The sequence below is a fragment of the Oryzias melastigma genome, linkage group LG5 (assembly GCF_002922805.2).
Source record: "Oryzias melastigma strain HK-1 linkage group LG5, ASM292280v2, whole genome shotgun sequence".
Taxonomy (NCBI): Eukaryota; Metazoa; Chordata; class Actinopteri; order Beloniformes; family Adrianichthyidae; genus Oryzias; species Oryzias melastigma.
In genome coordinates, this window is record NC_050516.1 from 8,029,546 (window position 1) to 8,055,929 (window position 26,384).

The 26,384-nt window shown below is 39.7% G+C and overlaps 1 protein-coding gene and 1 non-coding gene across 2 annotated transcripts; both read left to right on the forward strand.

The window, feature by feature from the left end:
• The first annotated feature begins 7,572 nt into the window (after positions 1-7,572).
• On the forward strand, positions 7,573-8,921 carry LOC112145509 (guanylate cyclase activator 2B). Its single transcript, XM_024270781.2, has 3 exons — positions 7,573-7,733; positions 7,955-8,138; positions 8,355-8,921. Exons 1-3 carry the CDS (start codon positions 7,653-7,655, stop codon positions 8,423-8,425), a joined length of 336 nt encoding a protein of 111 aa, XP_024126549.1. The 5' UTR covers positions 7,573-7,652; the 3' UTR covers positions 8,426-8,921.
• A 779-nt stretch (positions 8,922-9,700) lies between these two features.
• trnap-agg lies at positions 9,701-9,772 on the forward strand. Its single transcript has one exon. It is a non-coding gene; the product is annotated as a tRNA-Pro (tRNA).
• The last annotated feature ends 16,612 nt before the right edge of the window (positions 9,773-26,384 follow it).

The following is a 26,384-nucleotide window of genomic DNA, read 5'->3' on the forward strand; positions in this document are numbered from 1 at the left end:
GGGATAACCAGTTTATTTAGTCTGTTTAGTTTTTAACTATTGTTCATATTTTATGACTAATTTTCTGCATCTGTAAAATTACCTGCATTAAGCCCAATGAGGCAAATTTCCTTTGTGATTTTGGGCTATATAAATAAAATTCAGTTGAATTGAATTGAACAAAACCACGTGACTAAAGATCTCTTTAGTCACGTGGTGGTGTCGGTGGTGATGGTGGTGTCGTCTGTGTACTTACAGATGATGTTGCTGTCCAGTGAGGTGCAGTGGTGGCTGTACAGTGAGAACAGCTTTGGGCGGAGGCAGCACCCCTGTGGTAGATTGTTGGTAGAATCAATGTGAATCACGTTAAAAGTTGTTTTATTGAGCCTGAATTCATCCGACCACATTTGAATGAGTTTCTGTGTCTCATCGTTGTATTTTTTTTTTCGTTTGTGCTTCCTGGTACAGGAAGGTAGTTATCTCCTGCCACAGATCCACGGAGAAGGTGGGTGTGTTTTTGTTGTAGTCTGGGGGCGGAGCTTGCAGCACAGACTCTTCCTGGAGGGAGCTGTTGGCATTGATCTTACGTCAGCAGGTGGATGGATGCACATACAATATGTCTGCCATTAGTTGGCCTGGCCGTCGCTACAGTTGCGAGGGCTGCGGACCCCCTACGTTCCGAACAGCAAGCGCACTGGGCGACATTTTAAATGTAGTTTAAACAACGCCAGTTATTTGTAGATGAAAAGATAAATCTCAGCTTTGACTGTGTGGCCCGTCCCTCTTTCACCGCACGAAAATATGCAAAATATCCCAAAGTTCTGGAGGTTTAAGCGTGATCCAGCCCCAGCATAGCGGTCTGTCTGCCGGCATATTCATGGCGTGAACTCCGCTGGACACGTCGCTGCATCGAGCTGCAGCCAGAGAACGCGGCGGCAGTAACAGACTGTCAAACTATCCAGAGAGTATCCCGCTTTTCTCAGTCTTTAAGGTTTTAAAAAGTTAATTGGAAATGATAAACCTCAGCTTTGAGCCCCCCCCCCCTTCCTTTTTTCCCCCTTTTCTCCATATAAATCAATGACGGCATGTAGCTTCCCGACAGCACAAACCAAACCAGAGCAGGACGAGCTCTGACGTCGTCGTCGTACGCCCTTGGGACGTTCCAGTCCTCCTATAGACTTTTTGAGACACTTACTACGCGGCAGAATGTGACAACGAAAAAGCAATGTCAATTGGGTTTGTCACTTTGATTCTGTCACAGAATGAGCAGTGATGAAGAAGAAAATGAAAAAGCATTCTGAGGATTGCCTTTAGAATTTTCTTTAAGAGACAAATATTGCAGGTACACTTCGAAAAACAAAAGAGCATTTCTGTTAATCCATTTTCATTTTCAAATTTGATATTTCTGATTGAAGTTTGGTACAAATTTAACAAAGAACCTTTTGAAAATGAAACGTCGAATGCCTTTTTCTTTATCATTTCAATGAAGTTACAGAATGAGAGGAGTTGAAGAAGAAAATGAAAAAGTAGTTTTGATAATTGCTTTTTAATTCTATTTAAGAGACAAACGATGCAGGTAATTGGGAAAATGAAATACCATTTCCAGTATTGACTTTTATTTTTGAGTCACAAATGCTTCCATAGAGCAGAGCTATTTGAAGTTTTCTTCTGCTGTTTGTCGCTGAAATGACTCGATTAACCGTAATTTGAACTCCATCTTGTCCTCCATCTGTTGCTCTCTTTGTTGTAGTTTGGAGGAAAAAGCGAGAGTTGACAATGTTCAGGTTTCTGGTTGCTAAAGCTAGCGTTGTTTGTAGCAGGTGAGCTAACAGTACCAGAGCATTAGCTGTGTTTGAGATGACTCGCCTGCATGTCGGTGAGACCAGGCGGAGAAAGGCGGGGGATGAAGGCGAACAGAATGAGAACAGGAGGTTGGGGTTGTCTTTGGCAGTCGGTTGAATTTTAATATGCCTCTCCTCCTGAGTATAAACTTTAATATTATATTTTTTGTCATATTTTTTTAACATTTGTCTGTGGACAACAGATAAGAAATAGCTGCTGGTTAATTTAATGTCCACTGTCTCAGAGAAATAAATAAAATTGAAATGAAAGTTAACTTTTAACTTTTTTTCAGCTGCAACGTTTGGCCAGGATTAAGTCTTTTTTATCCAAGTCAAACCTTGAAATTGTGACGCATGCCTTTGAGTTGTCCAGGCTGAACTATTGTAGCTCCTTATACGCTGGTTTGCCCAAAGTTGCAATAGCCAGGCTGCAGCTGGTGCAAAATGCCGCAGCCGGATTTATTTGTGGTCCAAAGAAGATCAAGCACATAACCCCGATCCTGGTTTCATTGAACTGGCTGCCTGAGCAGTACTTGATTTTTATGAAGATTCTTGTTTTTTTTTTTAAGTCATTGACAGGTTCTGCTCCTTCTTACATCTCTAGTCTGCTAGAGTATATAAATATTCCCCTCTTGAGTCCTTGCGCTCTGCGGACCAGTGCAGGTTACTGGTTCCGAGAACCAAATGCAAGTTCCGGGGTGACCGTGCGTTTGCTGTGCTGGCTCCCAAACTCTGGAATCATTTGCTACCAGCTACAGAGAAGTTACAACTTTGCAGTCTTTTAAAGCCACACTGTTCCTCCATTATAGCGCTGAAGTATCTGCCTAGCTGCCTTGTATTTTTTTTTTTTTATAATTGTAACATTTGCTTTTGTTTTTACGTTTTCATATCTTTTATGTTTTTACATATTTTATGCTTTTTACGCCTTTTATTATTCTGTTCTGTCTTTCTTATGACAGCACTTTGGGCCTCCTTGACTGGTAGTGGAAGGTGCTTTATAAATGAATAAATGAAAAGGCAACAATAACACATATAACAGATTATTTGAAATCTTGTTCATTTTTACATCAGTGATTTACTACTATGTATCTTATTAATAAAAAATAAACTCATGCCTATAAAGAAAATACATTAAGAATTATCCTGATGTTGTTGATTAATATTTATAGTGTATTGAGTAACTTAGTGAAAATAACAAGAAAAGATTCAACAAAATACCAAAACTACACAACAGGATTTCAAATGCTGGATTTGAACCCGTTTTCTTCTGATGAAACAAATTTTGTTATCACTAAAGATTTGTTAATCTATTGATTTTTTTCTAACCCTAACCAAAAAGAGATGGATAAGCAGACATATTTTCTGATCCGGATGTCAGCTGGACGAGGAAGTGAAGATCTTCATGGACAGAACTTCCTCCAAAATCCTGATTCTTTCTCCTTCCAGTTCACCAAAGACTCTTTTAGCTAATTCTCCAATGTTTATTGACTGTGATCAATACATTCAATCATTGGTTTCTCAGAGTTCTTGATAAAATAATCAAAGCTAACATCAAAATGCTCTTTCATTGATTTACAATCCTTTCCAACTGCGGTCAAATGAGCCGCCGTTCACATTTCCGTGGTCACATCAAGAAGCTCCGTGGAGTCTGGTGGAGATTTTCCAGCGTTCTCAGTCCTGCTACCGTAAGTATTGGATGAAACTCACACCAAAAATCCAGTGATGCTGATTTGACCACAGAAATGTGAACGGCGGCTCATTTGACTGCAGTCAATGTGAAGATACCATCTTCTCTTCTCCAGAACCTGAACTAGACACGCTAAAACAAAATGATTTCTTATTACATTTGTTCTCTTTCGGAAGAAAAATGACACACAGACATGTTAGAAACTCTAAAAACAGGATCTTCATTGGAGGAGGACTTTTTAGGGGCTTGGGAGGATTGTACACCCCAAAAACTTAGTATCCCCAAACTTTCCCCTCCGATATTCTGTTTGAACCCCCGACAGAGCCTGGCCAGACCCGGCCCTGATACTGAATAGCCTCCATCACTAACATATCAACTAATTTATCATCTTGATTCCTGTGCTATACCTGTCACTATAATGCCGTGCTACAAAAAGAATGTCATCTAAAGCAGTGGTCTCCAACCACTGGGCCGTGGACCGATGCCGATTCGTGGACCCCTTGCCACTGGCCGCGGAAGATCTAATAAATTATACCCATTTCTTTTTTTTTTAACGAGACGGAAATCTTTTGTTTTGAAAATCAACCGGATTCTCTCGATTAGATTGAGCGCTAAACGCATTCTGGCGGCATGTAACACAAGAACAGTTGTATTTGGAACCTGTCTTTGCAAAAGGAAAAGAACAGATGGTGAACCGGTGATTCCCACACACCGTGCCTGTAAGCAAAGAGAGTCAACTACCCAGGACTTGGGTTCAGTTTTTCATTTTTGTTTCATGATTAAACAGTGTGGTGGATTCATGAACGTGCTGGTCAGTGCTCATCCCAGCATGAGCAGACAGCGCCCCCGTGAGGTCATGCTGGTACACTGATGCTGTGGCTGAAACCTGCCTCTCTGCTGACCTTTCACCTGTGAAGCACTCTGTGCTTGATGTTTGGATCTCAGCAGAGCTGGGGGGTTCAGAATAATTCCCTTTATAAAGATGCGGTTCAGCCAGAAGCGCTCGCCTCTCATTTTGCAGGGCGTGATGAGTCAGTTGAATCAGGACAGCTGATGTCAATCAGAGCTGCCTCCTCGGCTCCTGAGCGGAATCACGTGAGGATGATGATGATGAATGCAGACTGAAGGAAGGAACTGCTAACGTTCTTCAGCTGATGATGATCCCGTCTGCTGCTGTGATCTTCATCTCCTCTTCTTCATGTCAGGATGTTTCAGTGAAAGCTGCTTCAGATGATTCATGAGAGGACGAGGAGCAAAGCTGGAGATCAGAAATGAGGGGCGTGGCCACAGTGAAGGAAAGGACACAAAAGCTTCAGCCTACTCAGGCTTTAATACAAAAACAATTGCAAACACTGGTTGTAAACTTGTGCAAATTCTTTCAAAAAGACAAAATCCAGTTTAAAAAAAGAGCGATGTAAAAAAATTTTTAAAGTCTAACCAGAAACACTGAAATACCTGAAACTGGATCAGCGGAACCGGAAGAGGAACAGGAAGGATTTACAACCACATACATAAAATATGATCACGGAGAGATTTACACAATCATAAATACAGAATCAGGAAGGCTTCATTCAAACGGAGAAGGTGGAGCTGGACTGAAGCTTCACAGAACCAGGCTGGAGAAGATGTGGACTCCTCCTGTCCTGTTCAGACACCACGGTTCTTCAAAGACGTCCTTAAAAAATCAAGCTGCTACTCTGAATTATAATCTTTAGTGTAAAGGTTAAGATCCTGGAGGCTTCATTTGATCTGCAGGAGTCTCATCTTGCTTCCTAAAAAAAGAAGAACAAGAATATATAGTTATGCACTAAAAGCTAAAGAGTCATTTTAAAAATCCACTCCCATGAAAATTGTACTTTTTAAAATCCTTTCGTGGCATTTCTCTAGAGATGGAGGACATACAAAAAGTTAGGGCTAAAATTGTGTTTCTGAGTATTTCTTTATTCAAGTTGTTGTAAATCAGGCGCAGATGAAATAATGAAAAAGGTTGTATTTGTGACAGAAAATATGCCGAGCACAGCTACAGTGAGTGGAAGGGGGGCGGGATTACACAGCGCCAACAGTCCCGCCCACAACACAGAGGTGGATTTCTAATGAAACGATGCCGCTCTGCAGAAACTATGTAATAGAAAATGACACAGGTTTCAGATTTTGCTAAAAACGAACAAAAAGAAGACAGGAACGATTTCAGAACAGATCAGAAGACGATCAGAGTGGGATGTCTTCGCCAAATTCTGACAAAGTCCTTTCAGGAATTGTTGACTCCGCTGGGCTCAGGATCCGGACAGGAGTCCAGATAGTAGGCTACTCAGCATAAAATGTATGGTTAGATTTTTAACATGTCAAGCATCTCAGCAAAAATGATTAATTTACTGTCAGACATTCTCTAGAGATGTTCTTTAAAGTTGTATTTTTAATTCATAGTCAAATAGAAGTCTATAAAAGTATTTTTATTTGGATAAATTATACTAAAGTGGTTAAAGTTTTTAACAAATGCGGTTTAAAATGATTTACAGTTGTGTGTTTTCAATGAAAAGCTCAGGTTATTCTTAATGTTTTGTTATTTTTAATAAATATGCTAATATGTTTAATTTTGAGATTAAAAAGAAAAAAAATCACACCAAAATCCCAATGATAAAGAATATTATGCCTGCCTGCTTTGCATTTTTAATTCAAGTAAAGCTGCTGCAGCAGGAGGACCTTTTGACACAGAGTGTGTTTTATTTTGAAAGGCACTAGTGTGTGCTGCTGTCAAAGTAGAAAAGAAGTTACAACTGTTATATATACAAACATAAAGACACTGTTGTAATTCAATCATTGTAATATTTAGAAATTACATTTCTAAAGACAAAATTACATTTCTAAATATATGCTCAAATATTGTGCATTTTTGAAGGGCCTCTACCATGTGTGATGGAATTTTCCATCACACCATGTTAAACTGTGTAGGTCTGTATTAAATGCGGGAGAGCGGTGCAACCGATTTGCTTCTGTATACCGAAAATGCAGCGACAGGTGCATTCACTGATTTTACCGATGCATTCACTGACTTCCTGGTGCATTCACTGACTCCCTGGTGCATTCACTGACTTCCTGGTGCATTCACTGACTCCCTGGTCCATTCACTGACTTCCTGGTGCATTCACTGACTCCCTGGTGCATTCACTGACTTGGATATTTACGGTCATAAAATGGCTGTTTACTGCTCATTGATGACATCTGGCTCTAACGTGCAAAAAAATGGCATCTGAATTGACTTGGTTTGTTTGGAGGAGGGAAACTCAACACACAAACACACTGTCATCACACCAACCTTCACATATTTTCAGTCATGGTTAAAGATTTGCTCGTTAGGAATCAAACGATTCGTGTCATTACTATGTTCTTTCTGTCAGAGTCCCTCAGGAGAATCTGGGTCACGACTCTGTGACCCTCCCAGAGCTGGACTCTAGTACAGGACATCAGAGCACCAGAGATCCTTCTTCATGATTTATATGAACATAAATAACTTGGACCTCACTCGTGCATGTGCGCGTGCTCGTGCATCTCTTAGGTGGAGGAATGACGACATTGTGTCTGTGCAGAAACCCATCCTGACACTGAAGGTCACCAAGTGTCACTTCATTCTGACCTTAATTTGACCCATGTTTACATCTTATCTCAACAGCCCCAGAAGAGGTCGTTCAGGTGACTGTCCAGCAAAGGCTGATGGGTAAACCACCAGATCCTGATAAAAACGAGAGCACGCAGACACACCTGCCGCCTCTGGGAATGTCTTCCTCTGTAAATATGGCAGCTGTATGGGTCAGTGTTCACTTCCTTCTCCAAGAGCTCTGCCTGAATGATCTGCCAGAGAAAGTTAAGAGATGAGATTTATTATGTGGAACTAAGGTGAGAGTGTTTGTCTGAAGCCCAGAGTCAATATTGAAAGTTCTTGTTGACGGGGCAGGACTGCCGGCTGGAGCAGTAAACAAATCAGAAAAGAGGATCCAGAGCACTTTGTGTACCAACCACCAGCCTTTGTTATCTTGAGAAGTCCCAGTACCTTTACACTCGCCGTGTTTGTTAATAAATCACCCACTGGCGCTGCCTTTATAAAGAGGCGGCGCAGAAACGCCGCAAAACAGAAGAAACGCGGCTCTGAAATGAAAATGAGACGTCTGAGAGTGGCTCTGGTTCTGCTGCTGCTGAGCGTGTGCAGAGGCGCCCTCAGCGTGCACGTTCAGGTGAGTAACCATCCTTCCAACTTTTCTTTCAGTCTGGAAAACTTTTAAAGGAGACAAGATGAATGCAATAAAAAAAGAACAAGACAAAGTTCTGATCACAAACTTTTGCCAAGTTCTACTGAACACACTCCCTTCTGGTTAGATTACAAGAACACCCAAATGATGTCAGATCTCCAATCATTCAAATCATCATCAGGTTTTCTTTGCTCGGTCTGCTGCAGGTTGAAGACCAGGTTTTCCCGTTGGAGGCGGTGAAGCAGCTGAAGGCGCTGCTGGATTCGAACGCCTTTCACCCGCGCCTTGCAAACGCCAGAGCTGCAGCTGTGTGTGAACATCCTCTCCTGCCTCAGGTCTTCCATCCAGCATGCCAAGAGGAAGGAGCCGACGTCATTTTCACCAAACTGAGTAAGCCGGAGCACCACTAACAGCTATGAAACTACCTTCAGAAAAGGTCTCAGTGCTTGGGGAAAGTTGCTGCTCCTTAAACTGTTGTCATCATTTTGAGTTTGAAATGCAGACCAGAGAGTCTTGAGGTCATTTATTCTCATTAAGCAGCTCCTGTGAGGCTGAGATTTGGGTTTATCAGATTTGGACTAACATGCATTTTTCTGAATTTCCCAGTGAGCATCATGGTTTCATCAGATCCTTGTGAAATCTGCGCCAACCCCTCCTGCTTCGGGTGTCTGAAGTGAGCATTGCATTTGCTGGACTCTCAAAACGCTTCAGTCGAGATCTAAAACTCACGTCAACCCTCAGCTTTTCCAAATCTCCACCCAAAAGGCGCCCAAGGCTTCCAGGACCGTCACCCAGACCCCACAGCCTCTCTCGGCTCGGCAGTTCACCTGAACTGTGGACAGAAGTTACATTAAAAAACCTGGTTGATATGAAGGTTTTAGATTTGACTGTTGATTAAAGCCTTAAATTGACTGAGTATGGCGTTATTGATTATAACTTATCAAAAAAATATTATTTATTGTGTTACTTGTTACAAATCATTTATATATTTATATAGGGTTTCTGTGACCTGCCATTCAGAAAACTTTAAAAGTTTCTTTTTTACTGATACTGCTCAATCTGCTGATCACATAATAAAGGTTTAATTGACTGGTACAAACTTTGGAAACAGAGGAAGAAGTTCTTTATGTTTAACAAAGGATAGTAAATCCTTGCAATAAAAATGTATGCTCATTTTTTGTGTGTTTATTTTTCTTTGAAGAATTATTTTGGCCAAAAAAAGTGAAAGAAAATTTGCAAAAGACAGGTATAAGAGTGTAAATTAAAAAATAAGTATGCTAAAAAAAGAAATTATAGAATAGAAAGTATTATTATTTTCTTGCTTTTTAATAACCAAATTAATTAAAGTATCAATAATTAGAGAATTGGTGATCAGTAAAGAAAAGAGAGTGAAAACTCAATCTGTAGACTTCTTCACTCTGCTTGTTTTTCGGCTCTTCATGTACTGCACCTGGATCAGGTGTGTTCGTTCGGAATGAGTAGAAACATGAGTCAGCTGAAGCCGAGCAGAGACAGAACTGTAAACCAACGGGGCAGTGGGTCTCTGGGGTTGGGCAGGCCCGCAAGAACCACACATTTTATGTCTCTTTTGCTCCTGAATTTCCTCGAACACCTGTCGCCCTCTGGCGGTCATAGGGAAACATTACACCAAATAACCTGGTTTAAATGTAACCATGTTTAAATCAACAGATGTATTTTGATAGAATTCATCTCCTAATAAAACGTTTTTTAATCTATCTAAGCATTTTTTTTGCATTAAAAGAGAAAAACAGCTGATTCAGCCGCTGAAGTTAATAACAGTTTTGAAAAGTTGGAGGGAATTCGGTCTGATCGAGATTTATTGATAGTTATCGAAATATATGTTAAATTTTACACAGCGTACATGCCTTCTTTTACTACAACATCCTATTCATATTGGGTATATAAACTCTATGTCCGAGGACGTGTCACGTGGCTCGTTGGTCTAGGGGTATGATTCTCGCTTAGGGTGCGAGAGGTCCCGGGTTCAAATCCCGGACGAGCCCAAAATTTATTTCTCTTTTTTTCGAAGATTATTATTATTTTTTTTTTGTTTCTTAGTTTATTACTTGGGAAAATTACGTATAGTAACTTACTCCATTTCTCCTCAATCTGAGTTAAATTAGATTTTTTTGGTTTACCAGTGAACTGTTATACTACTAATCCTGACTAATGCTAAGAAGTCACTAGAATGATCAGCTGTGTAATCATCTGAAGCCCTTAAAAATGTTCTTATAGTTTTACCATTGACTGTGTAAGACTGGTCCAAGCAAGTGTGACATCCTTTATGTGGTCATTTAAATGTATTTAATGTTTTTCCTCATCAGAGTTAATATCTAACAATAAACTGACTTTGTTTTTATGTTCATTCCTCATTTAAGAAAAAATGACAAAGCAGACAAAAATTCTCTCAAACTCCTTATTTATTTGTTTTTTTATTTCTAAACATTATTCTGAGCATTAGAACCAAAATATCTCTTATAGTCAGTTGTCATATTTTGATATATAATACACTTTTTACACTCAGTTTTATCTGTTTAAAATAGCATTAACATTTTAAAAAGAATAACATTAAAAGAAAGATCTAACATCAAGTGTATGTGACACTATGTGATCCTTTTTTTACCAATTCTTCCATAAACATTCAGTAATCTGATGTGATTTTTACTCTCACTGTTTGAACATGAGCTGAGCATAACGCATAACGGCGGACGCCATTTCAATCCGCCTGTCCATCTCACGTTCCAAACTTCCCTCACTCGTGAGGGAAGTTTTATCATTGATGTGTATCTCCATTTTGCAAAGATCAATGCTAATTAAATGATCTCCAGTTCGTTTGGAAACTTGTAAAAGGCAAAGAAGGCAATGGCAAGTGCAGAGTAGAGGAAGAAAGTGGGCGGAGCATACTGTGTTTAACCACACCCACATTGAGGCACGCCTCGGTCTTCACACTGCAGCCAAAGAACTTCTCATACATTTTATCTGGTTTCATGAGGAACTTCAGACTCTCTTTGTCCGAGTCATTTGAAAAAAATCTATAAAGAAATTCTTTCAAACCATCCATGCTTCTTTCTCATTGGCTGTACATAGAGATGGACAGAGCGAGTGTGACCTCACCCATAGGAAATGCCTTACCTCCAGCTCCAGAAAATGAAAGCCAAATTCAGTCACCTTTTTCTGCGATACAGGAGCCCATTGGAGCCAGTTAACAATGATTGGTCCAAGTCAGACTGAGTCATGTTTCTAGGACAACTACTCACCAATCAAGAGTGAGCTTGTTCAAAGGCCACACCCCTTCCACTGAACCGCTAGGAAGGATCCATCAATGAAACGTTTGAGGTGGGCACCACATGCTTTTTACTGAGGCATCTGATTGGTCAGTTTATAATTTGAATAACTGGTGATAAAGAAAAAATATGAATAAAAAAGGATTATCAAAAGTACGTACAAAATGTAGACAGTTTATTCTGACCAAAAGAAAGAAGTCTATGGGATTTTGGCTTCATGGAGCCACTTCCTGTTTGGAACACCCAGGGTCAGGGGTCAAGCTGTCCAGTGAATCAACAGTTTGAGCTGCCTGCCTCACGGTGGTGGTCGTGAACTGAAATGTTCACTGCTCTCTGCGCCGCTGTCAACAGGGTCGCACTGATCCCTGTGCGCTCCAACAGCGTCATGCCGCCCCAGGTGAGCAGGCAGAGACGGGCCCATGTACGAAGGACTCAAGGGGTCTGTGGTGATGTCGACTACCTGCCCAACTCATCTCGAGACACAAACCAAGGACGTTAACAGTAGTCCAACGTGTCAATCTTTACCTGAGTGTAGATTTGAATAGAATCACAACCAGGCATCAGCACTGAGTCTCCCATGATTAGGGGCGGACTATAGGGTGGCAAGGGGGGCCAGCTGCTACCCTAGCAAAAAGCTCTGCCCCCCCTCTTGCCCCCCCAATTTTTGTGTCAATGATGACAAAGAACACTTGATGGTGACAGAAGCGTTCTCGCCAAAAACTGGTTTTGCTCAAAATCGACCAAAATACCATCTGTGTTCCTCCACTCCTGGTCATTAACTTTCCTATTGAACGTTAGGAATCATTTTCACGCATAAGTTTCTCTGAGGAAGGTCAGAGGCGGAGCTCCGTCCCGCCATCCATCGTTTACAAAGACCAACTCACATGGAACGTTATTTTTGGCTGAATAATGTTCCAATCTAAGGTAAGTTTTGCAAAGATAAAATATGTAAATGCTTAATGAATACTTGTCTCACCACCACAAAGCAGTGCAGCACTTATGAAGAATAGTTTTAAAAACATTTGATGATTTGGGTTTGCCGCACAACTGCAGGCTACAAAAAAAAATGCTCTGCCGTAAATGCGACGCCACATCTAAACATGGTTCAACACTCGTGAGAATTTTCTTTAGAAACTGCCCTTCCAAAGATTATTTATAGTCACTATCATTGTGGTCAGATAAATGGGATTTCTGTCCAAGGGAACCCTGGTCCTCAAGAGCCACCTTCCTGCGTGTTTTCCAGCATACCTGCTCTGGCATGTTCTTATTGGCTGGACACACCTGAACCAGGTGGTAATTGTCATGAGTCCCTACTCATGGCTGATTACCTGGTTCAGGTGTGTCTGTGGGGGGGAGTGAGGATAAACCCCCTCCTGGACCAGCAGCTGATTACTAAATCATGCTGAGCTGAGTTTCAGTTTCTGCACACTTCACCCCAGCAGAAGAGTAAACGTGAGTTGAAAGTGTCCCTCGGCTTTCTCTGTCATTTTTAAGGAGAATAATTAACTAAAAGGCTGTTTGTGTTTTGAGCACACAGAATCATTTTTAGTGATTTTGGCTAAGGAATTACAGTCCTCAAAGAAAACAAAACCATTCAAAGATTTCATTTTGTTTAAAGACATAAATGAAACCCACCTTATCCATGTCATCTGGATCGTGTTTTATAAATGTTATAAAACTACTTTAGAGAAAAATCTGAATGATTTTAAGACATTAATGTTCTGCCATCGATGGTCTCACAAACTGAAGACCACGTCAGTTTGTGTCAAGCAGATCTTTTTAGAGAAACCATCTGCACCACAGCAGGACTCTGCACTAGAACTTCTCTCTTTAGGAGCACAAGTTTAAAGAACCAGCGACCTTCTGGATCTACAGACCAGACCTGGAAAGATGTTTCTGATTCAGCTGCAGATCAGATTCATGTCAGAGTTTGAAAATATATTTGAACCTGAAAGTAGCTGTAGTAGTAGAGTTTTGTGTTGTTTTAACACAAGTTTGTTGCAGCCTTCTGGCCAGCATACTGTATAAAGAGGACATAACCAGATGATTAATACTCATCTGACTATATTCCAGACTCCCGGCACCGATCAATGCAAATCACCTTCCCCGATTATAATCATTGATTATCATCTATATTAGATAATACAAAATATTCTCTTGTAAAAAAAAAAAAAAAAAAAATTTGTGTAGATTGTTTTCATTAAAAAAGTTCAGTCATAAATCACACATTAGGAGAAAGAAAGACACAAAAAATCAAGAATATGTGCAGATTGTTTTCATTGGAAAAAAGGAATATCAGTGATACATCAGTTTAGGAAACCAAGTCTAGTCCATCCCTAAGCCCAATGTAAAGGTCAGGATCTGTTCAGTCACGACTCACCTGAATGAATATGTTTGCAGAGACCGCCACATCCCGCCGGCTGTGGATGAGACGTTGGCCAAGCTTTACAGGAGCAGCAATCTTCACAAAACTGGACGCTACAGCGGGGTTTAGGCAGGTACCCCTACACCCAGAGTCAGTCCCTTCAGCCACAGTCATCACCCCGTTTGGACGGCACATTTTAGTGAAAAAATGTACATAGAAAATGTGCAGATAAGGTCAATCTAATTATTGTTTTTTTACAAAAAAAATTGAAAGGATTTCAGAAATAGTCTTTTAACAAAACATTGCTTTAATAGTTTAATTTATTTTTTGTTTTGTATTGTTTTTTTATTCTGAAAACAAATATATATATAAAATGGAGGTCCAATCAGAATTGGGCAGAAAAAATCTTACCAAGTTCTAATTTGCTTTAGTTTAGTGACCAAAGCAATTCTTTCAAATGTTGAACTTCTCCCTCCGAGGTTTTAAAATCTGTTGCAGTTTGTACAAAACTGACATTAAAAATTAAATAAATTGAAGAAAAAGGTTGAGTTTAGTTTCCAAACGATATGAAATCAGTTTGATTTCTTGCTTCTTTAAAATGATGTCCAATGAACACAACAAATGATTACTTTTACTCAAAGCAATATGGAAATGGTGTCAAAAATCCAATAAAAATGGATCTGTTGATCAAACTGGGAAGCAGTTAAAATATGCTCACTTCTTCTTCTTCTTCTTCTTCTTTCGACTTTTCCCTTCAGGGGTCGCTACAGTGAATCAGTTTCCTCCACCTAAGCCTGTCTTCAGCATCCTCCCTATAAAATCTGTGGTTTTGTTTTTCTTGAAATAATCAAACACCATAAAAGTGGCATCAAATCTGTGGAGGAAATGTTAGAAAATCAAAGAAAATACGTCTGTTTCTCTTGAAGTACGAGCTGAGGATGAAAGTTCACAAAGAGAAACTACTTTTTTATGTCTTCTGTTCAAGATCATGTTTAAAATATTTGATCTTCTTAAATATGAAATCAACACAAAATAATCATGAATTTCTATATAACATTTTGACACCCCATGGATGAAGATACTTATTTACTTTATTATTCATTAAACCATGAACAGATGATTTCAATCATGTAAATGTTAAAGAATGACTTGTTTTTGAAGGTCTTGGTGCTGATGCTGAGTTTGTGAAGGACCACGCCACACCTGTCCATGTAGGTGTTTTAGTCCAATCAGACGTAGGACTGTTACAGTGGTGTTTTCTTAGGGAATTATTCAGCTTTTCTTGCAGTTATATAATGTACTGTAATATCATGTGGTTATTCTTCTCGTGTCCACCAGAGGGCGCACTACTCCCACCTATTTTCATGTGATTTATATTTTAAATTTGATTTGATCTTTATTCAGCCAGGCGAAGGCCATAAGTTTAAGTTCACTTTCTATTATGTAGAATTTTTTTCAATTAATCTGTGTGCAATGTAAATATTGTTTTGAATTTAACGTCTGCATTTCTTTATTTAGTCGTTTTTATTGTTAGAAAATTAATGTATTTCTTTTTCTATTGTTTCTGCTTAAAAAACTAAATCTAAAAGCTATTAAGATCAAGATCTCCTTTGCTATGGTGATCTGGCCAAGAGCTCAGCAGCACACGCCACATAAACGTAAAACAAATCAGTGACTTAGAGTTATTACAGTTTAAAATGTAAAGTTAAGGTGCAGAAAAGGAAGTCAGCAGAGTCAGACAGGAGGTGCAAACATTATTATGAGAATAATAAAGTTCAGGAGATGCAAGGTGCTCTAGTTATCAGGGACAATCATTGGCTTTGATGTGGAATCGTTTCTCTGCTACACTGAAAGTACTGAAACAATTTAAATGAAACAGTTCAGACCAGTTCAGTTTGGAGAGTTTCAGGCAGAGACAGCAGAAATACTGAAGGCTTGTCTCCCAAATTCAGTCCACACTTGAGGAACGTATGGATGAAAAACATCACTAAAGTGTAAGGCATCATGACTGGTGATTCTTCAAAGAAGGGAACTGAGATACGATGGAACCAAACCAAGCAACACCTGATAGACTAGAGTCATCCAATACGTGAACCCTCAGGTGCTCAGAGAAGGTCACTCAGCTCTGACACACAGGTCACAGTGATGAGTGAGGCGACTACAGCCAGTCATGAAGGTGAACATCTCCATAATTAATCTGGGGTAAAAATGTAGCAGCTACCAAACTTTACGAGCTCTGAGTGAAAACCAGGATTTATCTCTGAAGTAAAACCAGAGCTTCACTTTCAAAGCTCTGTATCAACCACAAATCAAGGCTCTAGTTATCTATCTTTTGATTTATCATTGGTGATGTTAGATTGTTGTCTGGTAGTTCACATTTCTTTTGAAAATACTTTTGTTTTATTCTGCATTGAAGACCATGTTTAGTGCCAGAAGACGAGATTTAATGACACTAAAGCAGACTGAAAAACTCAGAAGCTTCTGAGATTGACAGAGAACAACAAGAATAAGTGTCATCAATGAAGATGAGATCATCCATTTGGAAACACAAGCTGTTAATATAAATGGACTACAAGATGGGACCTAGAGCTGAACCCTGTGGCACACCTTTCATGACCCCAGGGACAAGAGAAGTGGAGCCGGACATTTGAGTAGACTGGGAGCTGTTTGACAAATAATCCACAAACCAAGTCACAGCTTGATCAGAGATGCAGATCTTGACCAGGATTTTTATCAGGAGAATGTGGTCTAAAGTACATGTGTCAAAGGCAAGGCCCGGGGGCCGGATCCGGCCCTCCAGGTAATTCTATCCGGCCCTCCACATCATTTCATTTTATTGTTATTAATGACCTGATGTTATCTTGTGCTCATTTCTAACTTATATAATTTGACAAAATATATTTTTATAGAGAGTAAAATATTGGAAGATATTTCAGGTTTAAGTTGATTAATTCTGGAATAATATTCTGTCTTTTTATTATTCATAATTATGTTAAGTTACAGTTCTAAAGTTTTAAAAATTGGCATTCTGCAAGAATTTAGGATTATTTTGGTATTTGCTAAGACTTTTTAGGCGATTTTGGAGTTTAGCTAATATTTCAGCTACATGCTAGCTGTTTTGACTAGCCTAAGTTTTTTTTTTTTTAAGTTTCTTAGGTTAATTTGGCATTTAGCTAATATGTTAGCTGGCTATCAGCCAGCTAAAATATTAGCTGTTAGCTTCAGTGATTTTAGCTATTAATTTCAGCATCTTCAACTATCAATTCAGCATAATCAGTCACTAAATTCAGCTTACAACATTCACACTAGCATTATCACAGGTAATGTTATATATCTAGTTCATAATTATGTTAAAAAGTTAGTTTTAAAGTTTTAAACATTTTGTTTTAGTGTGATCAATAAATGTTTATCCTGTTCGGCTCGTGACCTGAGGTGTGTTTTAGATTTTGGCCCCTTGAGTGATTGAGTTTGACACTCCTGATCTAGAGTGTCAAATACCTTGGAGAAGTCAATAAGTAGAGCCACACAATGGTGGTGGCTGTGACAGTACTTTGCTGTTTCCTAAAAGCGGACTGAAAATCAGACAAAATGCTGTTGGATTCTAGACTCACCGGGTTCTCAAACATTTTTACCAGGAAACATAACTTGGAAATTAAAAGTCCAGATGAATTCCTTGTGTCAAGATTCTTCCACTCTATGAACCTCGGAGACAGACACAGCTGTAAAGCTAAATATTGAATATTTGCCTGGTTCTGCAACACCTGAATTTGAAGCAGAGATTCTTAAATTTGGATGCAAAGAATCAAAAATAAATAAATGATTTATCTGTTGCATGTTGTTTCCTATCCTAGAGGACTCTGGTGTTTAATTAAAAGTAACTAAAGGAGGAAATCTATTACTTTTTAACCCTTTAACACCTGAAGCATCGCCAGTGACACTTAAATACAAAATCTCCAACATACTATGACTTTTCAACGGTTAACACAATCATTCCACGACGAGCCGCTTTTCTCCTTCAGAATCTACTGGAATGACTGTGTTAACGTTTGAAAAGTTGAAAAGGGTCAAGCCCATGTTTTTTCTATTTTTAGTTCAAGTAATGCTTTATTTTGTTGTGAAAAAATAAAACATTCTTTAAAAATGTCCAAAAAATCTAATTTGTCATTCTGAGTCAATGTTTTTTGTGGGTTTGTTCACTTTATCACTTTGTTCTTGGTCAGCTGATAAAGACTTCCTAATGATTGTAATTTAAAGATCTGTAAGAAGCCAGCACCTGAGCAAAGCCAGGACCTCCAACTCAGTCATTGGTTTCAGGAGACGTTGGTTCATAAATGAAACTCAGAGGTTACATTCACATCTGCTGCTCCCTGAACTGAACATTCACACAGTAACTGTTAATCACTTCTCCTGGGGCCCTTTTATTAAGCATCTACATGCCCCCGCTGGCCCAGGCTATAAAAAACAACATTAGTTCCTATAGCGACACAGATGACACACACGTATATGTTACAGTGACACCAGGAGACCCGTGCGGGTTCTTGGTAAATGCACTGAGGACACGGCTGGGTGTGACACGACTCACTGCAGCCAAACAAAAACAAACGGAGGAAAATGTTTTTGAGGACCGGTTGGAGGTCTCTGGAGAGCTTTGACCTTTTCATCTAAAAACCACCAACCAGGCCAGAAACGTGGATGGGCACATGCCTACATTTGAAAAACAGGTAACAAAATCAGCCTATTATCATCTCAAAAATATCTCAAGGATTAAAGATCTGATGTCTAAGCAGGACCTGGAGAAACTAGTGCATGCTTTCATCTTTAGTCGACTTGATTACTGTAACAGTGTTTTTACAGGACTACCAAAAAAATCCATCAGGAAACTGCAGCTTATTCAGAACTCTGCTGCTCGGGTTCTCACAAGGACCAAGAAAGTAGACCACATCAGTCCAGTTCTGAGGTCTTTACACTGGTTACCTGTCTGTCAGAGGATAGACTTTAAAGTTCTGTTACTGGTTTATAAAGCTTTGAATGGTTTAGCACCAAAATACATGACTGACCTCCTGACCCAGTATGTACCAGCCAGACCTCTCCGGTCATCAGGATCTGGTCTTTTATCAGTTCCTAGAGTCAGAACTAAACATGGAGAAGCTGCATTCAGCTTCTATGCACCACAGATCTGGAACAGACTTCCAGAAAAACGCAGCTCGAGCCGCTTTTCTCCTTCAGAATCTACTGGAGTGATCGTGTAAATGGTTGAGAAGTTACAGTACGTTAAAGATTTTGTGTTTAAACGTTACAGACGTCTCAGGTGTTAACGGGTCAAAACCAGAACACAGGACCCGTCAAAATCTCCTGTATAGATGCTCTGGAGCCTTTGCTGCTCTCTCCTAACTCCCACTGGTGATCATACTTTCCGACCTCCAAAGGACAACCTCAGAAGCATGCGGCGTGTCCACCGTTGTGTCAACTCTGTTTATGTTGAGCTCAGCCGCATTTTCTGCCAGAAATAGCAAGAGTCTTTCTCTGGAACGCTCTGAAGATTTCTACAGTCCTACAGACACAAACTATTTTATAATATTGTATATCCCATCAGAAATGGACGTCTGCACTGTGGATCACCAGAACAAAGGACAAACTTTAAGTGAAGTGTGCATCAATAGCCTGTCTTTATACACAAATGTTATTGGGTTTTATATCGTTTTTTTAAAACAGTTAATGAATTAGGACTTATAATTAATTAATGTAATTAATGCATTTTTAATATAAACTAATAATAATTGCTGTGAAAAGCCTCACGTTCAGATATTTTCATTGACATTTGTGACATTCTGACAGTAAAAGATCAAACTGCAAATAAAAAAGTGGATTTATAATAATTTCGAGGGATTTTCTTTTCTTTTTTAATTGGAACATGTAGAGAAAAAAACATTAGATCCAGCAAACATTCAGAAAACATTCAGTAGGAACACTTCTGACAAAATATTGTCAATAAACTTCATATTACTATCATAATACATTGAAGAACATCGGCCAGATGAGTGATTTATATATGTTCAGTGAATGTCATCATTTTGAAGGTGCAGCAGCAGAGAGAAGAGAACTGAGGAGCAGGAAAGGAGGCACAAGGGCATGACTACGAGGAATCAAACTTTTTGGACTTTGATTCTTTGTTGTGACTGAACAAAAACAAGTGGTAAGAGGTGACCTTTCACCCAGGAATGTGCCGATCAGCATATACTGTATTTTCTGGACCATAAACCACAACTTTTTTTCCTAAGGTTTGAACCATGTGGCTTATACAAAAGTTTTACATAACTAGTGACTATTCTGTTGATTTTTCTTCCACCACTAGGGGCGCTCTAACCAGAATTACAATCAAAAACAAGACTGACTAAAAAATCAATGTAAAGTCGAATAGCCTACGCTACTTTTTCTTTAGCAGATAGAACACACTCGACAACTTACTAACAGGTCATTATTTTCAAATCCTCGCCCCTTCAAACACACAAAGAAGTTTGTATGATGCAAGTTTGAAGCTGAAGGCCGGTGAGCTTCAATGAACCTGTGGTAAGATGTGGGAGACTGCAGGTACATGTACATTTACAGTACAAAGTCCTGCTGTACATGCAGTAAATATCTCATTTTCCAACATGGATATCTGCGGCTTATAGCACAGTGCAGCATTTTAATTATTATTTTTTTTTTTATCAATACTAGAGCAGATGCGGCTTAGGATATTTTTCTCCTTTTTCTGAAGTTAATCCTTCAGTGAGCAGCTAGAACATAAACGGAACACAATCAGCTTCTGTCTGTGTTTCATTTCACGGCAGGTTCGTTCTTCTGAGCTGCTCTAAAACATAGACTTAATATATAAGAAACTCCCTCTTGTGGTGAAACAGAAGACTACACCTTTCATGTCGAGTGGTGTTTTATTAGAAGGAGAATAACCAATTTGTCAATATTAATTTACCTTACAAAAGGAGAGGAATATAAATGCTGGTCGCTACAATAAGTTAAATAAAGCATCAGTTCAGAGAGAAAGTTCATCCATTACTCCTTGTTTTGTCCAGATGATGAAGGAAAAACGTGTTTTAAAGAAGCCTGCGCAGTGATATCGAACGTTTGGTCTGTGTGACCGGAACTTCTTCTTTAGGTGTGGTTTATTACTGTGCGTTATTCCATCCATTCATCTTCCTGACCGCTTCGTCCCTTTTGGGGTTGCAGGGGTGCCGGAGCCTAACCCGGCTACTGAAGGGCGAAGGCGGGGTTCACCCTGGACAGGTCTCCAGTCTGTCTCAGGGCCTCAATCACACACCCATTCACTCTCACATTCACACCTAGGGACAATTTAGAGTCACCAATGAACCTATGAAGCATGTTTTTGGACGGTGGGAGGAAGCCGGAGTCCCCGGTGAAAACCCACGCATGCACGGGGAGAACATGCAAACTCCACACAGAAAGGTCCCAGCCGGGATTCGAACCGGGGCCTTCTCGCTGTGAGGCACTGTGCGTTATTACTGTGCATTATCACTTTTTAATGCACACCCAGCAGCCAATCAGAATCGAGTATTCACCCGGACCATGGTATAAGTACTAATAATTGGTTTATTATTGTGCAAATGACCATAAACAGGATAATTCCCGATGAGTTGTGTATTTTCAGAATGGAATAGAGTTCACAGAAGTAACAGTTCTATACAACACGCAGCACATCTCGTTGGAGCTTTGTAACTTACAAATAATAGCTATAGATTAAAAATGAAAATAACGCAACTACAAAATAAATCTGATTTGTCTGCAATAGGTAAATCACAATTAAGGCTTACGCTAGTTTTACATAACTAGTGGCTGCAACTGCATAAAAGTAAAAATAATTTTAGCTTTAAAAACTGACAAAAACGTGTTATTCTCTGAAAAAAGCAATTAATTGCTCTAAAAAATGAAAGTTAAGAACAAATTTGATTTTGCTCTGCAGTGCTTCCATCCTGATAATATTGGAAGTGGAAGGACTTAAGAACCTTGTAACAGTATGAGAGTTTTTTCAGAGTCAGAGCATGTCGGTACGCTCAGGTTCATTCACACTGGCTCAGACTTGACTTACTCTGCTAGTTTTCCTAGTTTTGCAGCTGTGAGAACTCGGCACCTGTTCATTCATCACACTTACTGCTGAATTCTGGTTCTTTTAACTCCAGTGTGAACTGTACACACTTTAATAAATCAATCAATCAAACTTTATTCATAAAAAAGTGCTTCTCATGCCTCGGGGCGCTTTACATTTAAAAGCAAAAGCATACACAGTATTACCATAAATGCTGTGAAATGCTCTTCAGAAGACCAAACAGCAGGAGACAAAGGAGTAAATAATCTATTAGGACAAAATAAACAGCAGCCCAGCGTGTAAAAAACCCTGTAATTCCAGGCAGCAAAGTGAAAAAAAAGATTCATGAATCGACACAGTAAAGATTCAACTAACTTTGTGATGACACAATTGTTCCGATTCCTTTACCTAAATGGATATGATCTAGATATTTAGGACTAGTTTTAAACTATAATTTTAAGTAGCAAAGTATCTAAAGGACAAAACAGCTTTAAACATGAAGTATTTTAGATGGTTTTAGATAAGTGGGTCATATTCATTTATTCAGTTATTTTTTTAAAGAAAAAATAGTGTAATTGTTCCAGATATTAAGTACACACAGCACACTTATGGTTCATCTTCAGCCAGTCGAAATTGACCTGGTAGAAGTAAGCTTGTGATGGACGTCTTTTTGCTTCCATCACATGTAGGACAGACCGGAGTTGATTGTCACAATTTTCACTTATCCATGCATTACTCATACTAAAAAAATACCAGTAATCCCAACATGGAATGAAAGCTTGAAGTCTTGGTATTAATGTGTGTCTGTTTTGTTTCTAGAAGTCATTGTAAGAAGAATTGATAAACTATCAAAGACATTCTGATACCCCAACACGGGGTTGGTTGTAACAGGGTATTTATGTATGAATCAGATATTTATATTGTTAATATAAAGTGGGATTTTCAAAGATGACATATTAAAACATCCAGGAACATCATCATCTGTGAGGACTGTAAAACACTGTAAAGCAGGAAGCCCGCACAGCACAGACTGTTCTTCATTCACTCACAATTATGATAAATGTGCATAATCATTTGCAATATCACTGTCTGCACACACTGTTGGAAAAATAAATGGTAAAGGTTTGCTAATGTGGCAGGATGGTTTAATCAGGCTGAGGCACAGGTGCAGTCGATCCTATCAGCTGCTGCTGACGAGCACCCACTCACTATAAGATGGGACTGAGCTGGGTTATCCGGCTCTTTGGGCTGAGACCTCCTCCCTTCACGGGCTGCCACTGGGCTCTACTGCCTGTGCAGTGGTAGCTGGAACCCCTAGTCGCACTGCAAATCAGCGTGTGACTAGGTAGAAGTGAATTTGCTTCCAACAGGGTCGTGTAGGTGGAACTCGCTGCTGTTTTTTTAACGTCTTGTTTTGTTAATCAAGACTGGCCACAGATGCTCCACAGGTCCTCCACATCAACTCCACTTTGCCACCGGGTCAGCCGCTGAGCTGCAGGTCCCCCCTCCCTCCGTGCACTAGATCACATTGTCGTGCAGGTGCTTCTGGGACTTGGTGGCCTGTTAGGACTGGTGCTGGAGTGCTGCTGGAGCAGCTGTTGGACTCATGTTTTGAACTTGTGATTCTTTTTATTGGTCTGTATGCCAGAAAGGGTCTGTTAGCCTCTTCATTTGTTTTAATGTTTCAGATCTGCAGCAGCAGGGACTGGTTCTCAAGTGGAGGTTTTGGTTGTTTTGTGTTCCCCTGCGTTTGATTCTATTTTCTCATGTTTATGCATGTGATTGTTTTTTTATTTATTCTGCTTGAGTAACAAGGTCTCTGCTGCAGGTGGGCTCTAGGCCCCTAATGGTTTAATCACAGGTCTTTTAATAACTCAATGTTTTTAAACGATTTATAATAAATCAGCTTTTTAAAATCTGGAACCACGCCTCCGTCTGGTTTGAGTCCCCTTTAGTGTGTGCTGAACCGCTCGTGTTGCCACAGTAACATGTGACAACCAACCTGCAGAACTTTGTGACAGTCAACCCCAAGTGATTCTTGACCGACAGTAAGCTAGCTGCTCCATCAGTAAGCTAGCTGCTCCATCAGTAAGCTACCAAAAAGATGACTCAAAATAAAACTATGACTTTTGGCGGTGTAACCTTCGCGTCTGTGATGCTTAACACAAAATCCTTAACATACTATAACTTTTCCACCGGTAACATGATAATTCCAGTAGAATTATGTTGATTATGTAAAGAGTTGAAAAGTTACAGTAAATCAAAGAACATAAAAACTGGAGCTCCGGTCTTAAAGGGTTATTCAGTGTTTTGATTTTTACTCATCACCCAGCTCTCAACACAAACACAAATTCACTCTGACCCATGAAAATTAAACATTGTGACCTCACCTCAATGTTTTGTGTCAGTTGAACAAAACTGGAAGTGCAAATGATTAAGCTATCAGAGACCAACATGTTGATTGGAAAAATGTACCCCAGCGCCATGCAGTGTGGCCGTAAAAGGCATTGAGACAACAACCCGGTCTGCCCTACCTAAGGCAAAGACAACAGACACAACCAGAAGACAACCTGACAAAGTTTAACAGAAACTGATTCTTTACTTGCTGACAGATTTGATACCTTTTCACCATTGTGATCTCATTCGTATTTGTGGTTTTCAACGATTACTCTTACTCCCAGTACTAGACCCATTTTGCTTACTTATGATTTTTTACATTTTATTTCAAAGAAAAACATAAAAAGAAGAGAATGGGAAAGAACGAACAGATGGACGGACAAAGGACGAGGAAGAATGTGTTCCTCAATACAAAGAAGGAAGCATGAGTGGTCATGCAGTGGCCTCACTCATCCCTCCTTCTGTGTGAACTGACAGTTCTTGATGTCTTTTCAAACAGAACTTCTTTTCCAGGAAGTTGACACAGAAATAAAAGAGCCCCAAAGCCGTGGAACATGGGAGCACATTACCGACGCTTGAAGGAGCCGTGTCTGCTCGCTCTGAGTTTATTTACACAAAACAAATCCGTCATGTGAGCTTCAGCGTCAGATCCACAACCTTCAAGGTCTTTGTGATTTCTGACCAGATGAAAGGCGGGTTTGTGCTGGAAGACTTCCAGAATCTGGGGAGGGCAGAGCGGCGGTCCTGACCCGAATCCCTCCTAATGTGTGTGGGATCAGTGAGAGCCCAAACGCTGGATGACTGACCGGCTGAAAATGGGAGGAGGAGCCCGGCTTTTGTGTGTCTGCTGAACTCACATGTCATTGAAACTCCTGGAGCTTCTCACAGTTTTACAGAGACAACATGTAGTTTTTCTTTAAGCTTTTATCAGAGATGAATGGAGATGTTACTCCAGTACTTGACTCGTCTGCTCCTCGCTCAAATGCAAGATCCTACAAATGTAGCACAGTTTACTTTCAAATAGAAATACTCAGACTTTGTAACGGATCAGGATTTAAAGAGTTGTTACAAAGAATAACCTGTTTTAGTGCTGGATTTAAAACAATCTTTAGATTTGAAAAAAATGTTGAAAATAGTTTTGAACTTATAAGAAATTATGAAAATTTGACAAATTTATTTATATTTGCTAAATTTAAAGAAGTACTAAAATCTTGAATTAAAAAAAACAAACAAAACATAAACCATCAACTGTTACAAACAGGCAGAAAACTGGATCTAAGTGCAGCTGGTTTATTTGGCACAGACAGGTGAACAGGATCCAAACACAGCTAAAAGTCCACAAAGCTAAATCAGGGTCAGGCAGGCAGAGGTCAAACACGAGCATGAGGGCATCAGAGAACAACCAGAGAGGTCGGGAGAGGGTCAGGGCAGGCAGCAGACGAGCAGAACATCAGGTCGGGATGAGAACGCTCAGCGATGCAGGCAGAGCGGCACAAACAAGACTTCACACTGAACAGAGCTCAGTGCTCTGACTAAATGCTGCTGGGAGTGATTGCTGATGGAAACAGCTTCTGGGAGTGAAAGCAGGGGCTGATGGGAAGTAAGGTGTGGAGAACCAGGAAGTGCTAGACCTCTGGAGACAGTTCCTGCTGGAGGCCAGAGGGGGAGACAGGGGACTCATTCATGACAGTTACCACATGAAGGATAAAAGTTTATCTGGAACAGTTGATGTTTCACGTTTTAAAGGTTTGTGCATTTTGATCTTCTTTCTCAAGTTACAGTTTCAATTCAGAATTTTTGGTGTTGAACCGATTGACAGTAGCAGAACACTGGATTAGAACTGTATAGAACATGGTGTGCTTCCAGCTAAATGAATAGAAGTGAATGGTTATGGTGACGTCACTTCCGCTCCAGAACGGTGTCTGTTGACCACGTGGTAGTTTGGTACACTATACACTATAACCTCTATCACCTGATGTCAATCACATCCCAGCACCTGATTGGGCTCAAGGCTCCACCCCCACGTAAAATTACTCTCAACTTTGAAAAACTTTGAAAAAGAAACACGAATACAGAATCTAAAAACGACGGGGGAGAGACGAAAAACAAAAGCTGAAAATACAAGACAGCAGCTGTTACAAATTTTAAGTTTATATTTTTTTTTCTATTTTAGTTTTCAGAATTTCTTAAACTTTTATGTTTTACAATGTAGTTTTTCATTCACTTTAAGTTGTTCCGGATTTGACCCCATTCTACCCAAGCAACCTAAAACCATCATTCTCCTACCACCGTGTTTCAGAACAGGTACAAAGTGTTTCAGTCACTGAGATAACTACAGCTTGAAGTCTGTAAAGAGTTTAATGAAACTTTAACTCTGAGTTCTGTCACTTTCAGACAGACTTCTGATCATATGATCAAAGGGATAATATGTCAACAGTAAAATGTGAGAACATTTCCATAAGTATACTGCT